Genomic DNA, 7,312 nt, shown 5'->3' on the forward strand with positions numbered 1-7,312 from the left:
CTCGGCTCCAATTTTTTTATCTTATTATCCGTCTACTTATATTTGTAATCTTTATAGGGAAGACCACCGGATTGGCAAGACTTTGTTGGGATTATTACTCTTCTGGTCATCAACTCGACCATCAGTTTCATAGAGGAGAACAATGCTGGTAATGCTGCTGCAGCTCTCATGGCTCGCCTTGCTCCCAAAGCTAAGGTAATAAAATGTGCTCATTTTTTACATTCATAAAAATTACACAAGTGTTTCTAAATAAATAGCCTAGTAATTAGAATGGTTCATCCGGTGCTTCAGTATGATCCTGCTTACCAGAATGTCATATTATATTATCTAACTTGGCTGATCTCGATGAACGTTCTATAGGTTCTTCGTGATGGGAAATGGAGTGAATTAGATGCCTCCTTTCTTGTTCCAGGTGACATTATCAGTATAAAGCTCGGAGACATAGTTCCAGCTGATGCTCGTCTTCTTGATGGTGATCCCTTAAAGATAGACCAGGTCATTTTCTGATCACATGGTTCTTTAGATTAATTTGCATTGAGATCATACTAAATCCCACATTTGGCTTTGCAGTCTGCTCTCACAGGGGAATCCCTTCCTGTGACGAAAGGTCCTGGGGATGGCGTTTATTCAGGGTCCACATGCAAACAGGGGGAAATTGAAGCAGTGGTCATCGCCACAGGTGTGCATACTTTCTTTGGAAAAGCTGCCCATCTTGTTGACTCCACTAATCAAGTGGGACATTTTCAGAAGGTGCGAACTGTAAATTCAACTTTTTGCCTTTTGAACATCACAATTTTAAGCATATTAAGTAGTTGTTTTTAATTAGTTTAAATTATAAATATATAGGAATGAGTGGTGATTTTAATTAGTTTAAATTGTAAATAGAAATGAGTGGTTGATAAGAGGGTAGTTTTTGTGAATCTCACAAAATTAGATAAAAAATAGTTTTGACAGATTATAAACAAACAATAAACAACTGCCAAACATAAGCTTAGAAAGAATAGCAACGGAGAGGAGATTCTATGAACCTTCTCAGTTCAGTTCTATGTTATACTCAGTTTACTTTGCAATAAAGGCAAATCTATCTAAATCTCTCCTCATACGTAAAGTCATGTTAGACAAGGGCAGAGTGTTTGAACGAAATTTGATACTTCTCTACTTTGAATTTATTCATAATTTACTTCTATTTTCACAAATTCTTTTGATTTCTGTCTTGAAGGTGTTGACTGCCATTGGAAATTTCTGTATATGTTCCATAGCTGTGGGAATGATTGTTGAGATCATTGTAATGTACCCCATTCAGAATCGGCCTTATCGTCCGGGAATTGATAATTTACTTGTGCTTCTTATTGGAGGAATTCCAATTGCAATGCCAACTGTTCTGTCCGTGACAATGGCAATTGGTTCTCACCGTCTATCGCAGCAGGTAGGCTCCTCTGATTTGTGGAGTTGATGCCATTGTTAATTGGTTTGAAGTGTTCCATTATGTAAACGCATTTTATTGTTGATTTTTCCAGGGGGCCATCACCAAAAGAATGACTGCCATAGAAGAAATGGCTGGCATGGACGTACTTTGTAGTGACAAAACTGGAACCTTGACATTAAACAAATTAACTGTTGACAAAAATCTTGTGGAGGTTGGTGTAATAGTGTTTGCCTTTTGTATTTATATGCTTAAAGTTATTGCAGTCTGATATCAAGTCCTGAGGTATATTTGTAGGTCTTCGCTAAAGGAGTGGATGCAGATACAGTTGTTTTAATGGCTGCCAGAGCTTCTCGGTTGGAAAATCAAGATGCTATTGATGCTGCTATAGTGGGGATGTTGGCCGACCCCAAGGAGGTATGCAGATATCACATATGAGCATTTCGGTCGATTTTTGATGATACGACGTAGCATGGAAATGAATTCATTACACGATAGTATTGTTTCGACCTTTTAATATTTGATATTCTGCTCTGCTGCAGTTAATCAGGAGAGATCTCCGATTAGCTCCTTCCTGTTGGTTTTTAACTTAATTTTTTCTGCTCTTTTTTTTTTTTTTCCTGCATTGCATCATATGCATGTAAAAGGCACGTGCTGAAATTCAAGAGGTACATTTCCTGCCTTTCAACCCAACGGATAAACGCACAGCTTTGACATATATTGACAGTGAAGGAAAAATGCATAGAGTTAGCAAAGGTGCCCCTGAACAGGTATAACCGATGAGGGTTTATAATTAATCACTATGACATTGCTAGCCAGTTGTCCTAATCTATGCTCATAACTCGGTTTTCAGATCTTGAATCTTTCACACAACAAATCTGAGATAGAGCGTAGAGTTCACTCGGTGATTGATAAGTTTGCTGAGCGTGGATTACGGTCTCTTGCAGTAGCTTACCAGGTGAATAGTATTCTATTTCTTATCACTCTTATACTTTCCAATAGGACATTTTATGTTCAAACGGTGACTAATAGTCTAAATATTGCACAGGAAGTTCCTGACGGAAGAAAGGAAAGTCCAGGGGGTTCATGGCAATTTATTGGTCTCCTGTCTCTGTTTGATCCACCTAGGCATGACAGTGCTGAGACAATCCAGAGGGCTTTGAATCTTGGGGTGAATGTTAAGATGATTACTGGTGAGTATTTTATTTTTCAACTTCTGACACTAGAGAACTTCACTGTTGATCAGATAAATCAGGACTATTTGCTCAAAGTTGTGTCTGTATTCTGCTGAATGTCATGCTTATTGTAGATTTATTAAGATGTAAACGTATGTCTTTGTATGAAAAATTAAATAGTTGACTCTGAAGCTACGATACTGAATTAGCTGAATGAATTCTCTAGATTTTTAAGAAGTCCTGACGACATGAAAAAGAGATATGCTGGTGAAGGTGGAAATTTGAAATCTGTGTCATGGAGGATGGGGGCAGTTTTTTAATCTATAATTAGTGAACAATATTAATTATTTTCTGGATAGGACAAAGGTCTTTCAAACCCTGTTTGTTAAATGGACTACAAATTTCATATTTTTGAGTATAGACTTGCATTTATATATACCGTGTTCAGCTATTTACTGAAATCATGTTCCAGTTTTTATTAAGAGTTCTCCTAAGCTGTTTTTCTAATGTCTCAACTGTATTAAATCTCTGCCAGGTGATCAGTTAGCAATAGGAAAGGAAACGGGACGTCGTCTGGGTATGGGAACCAACATGTACCCATCATCAGCTTTATTAGGGCATGACAAAGATGAGTCCATTGTTGCTTTGCCTGTTGATGAGCTAATAGAAAAGGCTGATGGTTTTGCTGGTGTTTTTCCTGGTAAGGCTTGTATTTTTATATTACTGTTAAAATTAAAAGAATATGTTTCTTCATATGGTTACAGCCTTCTCTATGGGTATATCTTTACCAAGACATGTGACTCAACTGGATCAGAGGATTATTAGTCCTTTGAGCCTGTCTGTGAAGAGTGCCATATGCTTCCATAGTAGTTTTCGTGTTTCTTAGTTGTAATTTTGAAAGTTGTTAAACTGGTCTTTGGCATGTCCTTCTCCCAGCATTTATAATCTCTGACTGAAATAATTTTCAAACAAGTTACTCCCTCATTAACCGGGCATCATATAAATTCTGTTGGTAACAGAGCACAAGTATGAAATAGTAAAACGTTTGCAAGCTAGAAAACATATATGTGGAATGACTGGTGATGGGGTCAATGATGCTCCTGCACTCAAGAAGGCAGACATTGGAATAGCTGTTGCTGATGCAACAGATGCTGCACGAAGTGCTTCTGACATAGTCCTGACGGAACCTGGTCTCAGTGTTATCATTAGTGCTGTTCTAACTAGTCGAGCCATCTTTCAGAGGATGAAAAATTACACTGTAAGTTGTGCTTTCAACATCCAGTACTGCTTGTTCCATGTCAAACATGTCTACATAAAAGAACAACTTTATTTTCAGCATGTTTTAACCAGGCATTTATGCATGGTGCCATATCTGGTAGTGAAGCTAGATTTATCATTTCTTTCCAATTACCAAATCTTCTCCTACCCAACCATCTCCTATGCCAAATAGCTTTGTCGTCTATAGAACAGCCATTGTTGCTTCAGGTTAGATTTGGTTTGTGCATGGTCTGTTATTGGTTTTCCTTTATGAAACTCTTCTCCCTTAAAACAAATGTGGTCTTGTGTTCCTTGAATGCAGCCTTTTTGTTAATATTATGATTATTTATACTTGTCCCTTTAATCTAACTAATTTCTTTAACTTCTGTGCAGATATATGCTGTTTCCATCACAATCCGTATTGTGGTAAATATTAAACTTGTTATAGTTTTATCAAATACCATAAGAGAAATTTTCTGACAAATTATTTTGTATTTGTGGAATAAAACATGGCTGGAATCACTTTTGACTGCCTTCTAATGACTTGAGCTTATCCTTTTGCCCACTTATTATGTAATGATTGTTTTTTCAGCTTGGTTTCATGTTACTTGCACTCATATGGAAGTTTGACTTCCCACCCTTCATGGTTCTTATAATTGCCATCCTTAACGATGGTAAGCATTTCTGGTCTATAACGAACATTCTTCCCTTCTGACATGCTTCTCAATTCTCGCCGATTTACTTGTGTGGGGATTGGGAGACCCAGATGCAGGGCATATGGAGGGGCGGGCTGTTGTGGTAGAAGATTGTGCGGTAAAATTCTGATATCTTTAGGTTCTTTTCGGTTTGCTAGGTACCATTATGACAATATCGAAGGATAGGGTGAGACCGTCTCCTTTACCGGACAGCTGGAAGCTTTCTGAGATTTTTGCAACAGGAATCATTCTTGGAGGTTACCTAGCAATGATGACAGTCATCTTCTTCTGGGCAGCATATGAAACAGACTTTTTCCATGTAAGTAAATACTGATTGATTTTTATAACATGGACTATTATTTGGTAGTTTTTCGAGCTACCTTCTATCTACCATTTTGGGATCCTCTTTACATTTAGCTGCAGTCAGTATTATTGCTACCTGCTTACCACGAGAGAGTTGCCAGTGGAAACATATCCTTCTCAGTTTATTCTATATAAGCTGCACCAAAAACCACTTATTTCCTGACATCTTTGTATTGATTTTGTCATTCTTTTCATTGTTTTACAAAAAGTTCAGCGTTTTTCTTTATATGTGATAGTCTCTATAACTTGGCTTTCATTTACATGATCCTTTACAAACATCAAATTCTGACTCTTTTAATTGGGGGTGTACTCCGAAATCATCTGTATCCAGCTTGTTCATCAAAATTTTTATTTTATCTTCAATTGTTTATATTTTTACCTTTTCTTTATCTTTCTTTTTGTTCTTTTTTGAAATTGAAAAGAAATACTATCTTCTCTTGCCCTGTTAAATCTGTCACTTTCACTTGGTGGAGATAACCAAGAACTTTTTGCTAAGTTTAGGTTTCTTACACTTTCCTTTCAACTCACAGAACGCATTTGGGGTCGCATCTCTCAAGAAAGGGGTTCATGATGACTTCAAAAAGCTGGCCTCAGCAATATACTTGCAAGTGAGTATCATCAGTCAAGCCCTCATATTTGTGACAAGATCCAGAAGTTGGTCTTTCGTAGAGCGTCCAGGACTTCTGCTTGTGGGGGCTTTCCTTATTGCACAACTGGTAAGATAACTGCTCTTCGTTTCTTTTATTTGAGGGCGTCGTATAGCATGTTTGGCAAAGCTTAAAATAATGTATGTCTCCAAGCATATTTGGATAACTTTTTTCCTTTCCCCCTCACTTCAATAAAAGTAAGTTAACAAACTTTGAAAGTAACTCTTGCTTTATTTCCAATTTTCACCAACATATTAAGCTTAGCCAAACACACCACAAATGCATTCTCTAATATTCACTGTTTTTCTGTGGACAGATTGCTACCCTGATTGCTGTGTACGCGAACTGGAATTTCTGTGCAATTGAAGGCATTGGATGGGGCTGGGCTGGGGTTATATGGCTTTATAACCTCGTATTTTACTTTCCACTCGATTTGATCAAATTCTTCATCCGATATGTCTTGAGTGGGAGGGCTTGGGATCTCGTTATAGAGCAAAGGGTATGAAATAGACAACTTAATGGACTAAGTTGATGAAGCTGTTTCTTGACAACGTTTGTGGAATGTTCTTTTGCAGATTGCGTTCACAAGGAAAAAGGATTTTGGAAAGGAAGATCGTGAGCTTAAATGGGCACAGGCACAGAGGACTCTCCATGGATTGCATCCACCGGAGACGCAGTTTACTGAACGAAGTAATTACAATGACCTTAATCAGATAGCTGAAGAGGCAAAACGGCGAGCTGAGATAGCAAGGTACAGAAATAGTGTTAACACTGTTTGCATAAACTCAACGGAAAATCTTTACATTTTTCTGACAATTAACCATTGCAGACCATGTTTATCCTGTTTAAGTTTATGGTTGATGAGTTTCGTCATGCATGTTATGATGCGTTACATTGCCTTGATTTTCAGGCTGAGAGAACTGACAACACTGAAAGGCCATGTTGAATCCGTCGTAAAACTGAAGAATCTTGATATAGAAACAATTCAGCAGTCATACACGGTTTGAGCCGTCGTCTGATGCACGATTTCCTTATGCTCGGCGTAGAGATAAGATCTGGGTTCTGTCGGTTGTGTGGCCTATAGACATCTCTTGATGATCAATCAATCTACCTTAGAAGATCTCTGTTTCTTTTACTCTCGTGTGTATATTGGTCTGAGTGAGTTTGTAAGAAGGTTGGGGTTAAAAGCTAGATTTTGGAAATAGAGTTAATAGTATCCTTTTATACTACTTTAGCATTCTAGTGATAATTATTGAATGGCAGAATTTGATCTTACTGCTGCTAAAATTTTAGTTACGTATTATTATGGCATTTGATGAAAAAATTTTTCCAAGCACTTGCTTATGTTGACTAAAATTATTTAAGAAATGCATAAATAACAGTACAAGAAAAATAACTAACACAATTAGATTTAAAAATATGCTTTTGGCCTAACTCTGCAACAAAAAAATATAGAATCATGCTACAATAATATAAGAGTCGACATTGTTTTTGACATAATGTCACGTGACATAATATTATTGAACTATTTGAAACACAATTAATTTTCCCATTCAATCGTATATTGCCAACTGTTAACATTTTTACGTATATGGAGGAAAAAGTGCACAAATATCAAGGTATAGCAAAATTATTAGTACTAATTTGATAGTTGTGCTTTTTCAAAAAATGATAGTTTTGATATTTTAGTATTATGGTAAATTTTGAGATTTAACTCTGAGAAGTAGTTCAGTGGTCAGATTTTAGATTTGC

The 7,312-nt window shown here is 36.9% G+C and overlaps 1 protein-coding gene across 2 annotated transcripts in view; it reads left to right on the plus strand.

Moving 5' to 3' along the window:
* LOC111397090 (plasma membrane ATPase 1-like) overlaps positions 1–6,863 on the plus strand; it is a 7,995-nt gene extending 1,132 nt beyond the window's left edge. For both annotated transcript variants that reach the window (XM_023023822.1, XM_023023821.1), the window contains exons 5-22: positions 58–195; positions 361–495; positions 571–750; positions 1,220–1,426; positions 1,518–1,637; positions 1,721–1,840; positions 2,071–2,193; positions 2,277–2,381; positions 2,472–2,616; positions 3,134–3,298; positions 3,618–3,856; positions 4,249–4,281; positions 4,448–4,529; positions 4,709–4,869; positions 5,444–5,629; positions 5,877–6,059; positions 6,136–6,311; positions 6,471–6,863. In XM_023023822.1, coding sequence (XP_022879590.1) covers positions 58–195; positions 361–495; positions 571–750; positions 1,220–1,426; positions 1,518–1,637; positions 1,721–1,840; positions 2,071–2,193; positions 2,277–2,381; positions 2,472–2,616; positions 3,134–3,298; positions 3,618–3,856; positions 4,249–4,281; positions 4,448–4,529; positions 4,709–4,869; positions 5,444–5,629; positions 5,877–6,059; positions 6,136–6,311; positions 6,471–6,567 — 2,595 coding nt within the window. In that variant the 3' untranslated portion in view covers positions 6,568–6,863. The remainder of the gene's footprint in view (positions 1–57; positions 196–360; positions 496–570; positions 751–1,219; positions 1,427–1,517; positions 1,638–1,720; positions 1,841–2,070; positions 2,194–2,276; positions 2,382–2,471; positions 2,617–3,133; positions 3,299–3,617; positions 3,857–4,248; positions 4,282–4,447; positions 4,530–4,708; positions 4,870–5,443; positions 5,630–5,876; positions 6,060–6,135; positions 6,312–6,470) is intronic.
* Positions 6,864–7,312: the final 449 nt, after the last annotated feature.

Source organism: Olea europaea, chromosome 7, assembly GCF_002742605.1.
Source record: "Olea europaea var. sylvestris chromosome 7, O_europaea_v1, whole genome shotgun sequence".
Classification (NCBI taxonomy): Eukaryota; Viridiplantae; Streptophyta; class Magnoliopsida; order Lamiales; family Oleaceae; genus Olea; species Olea europaea.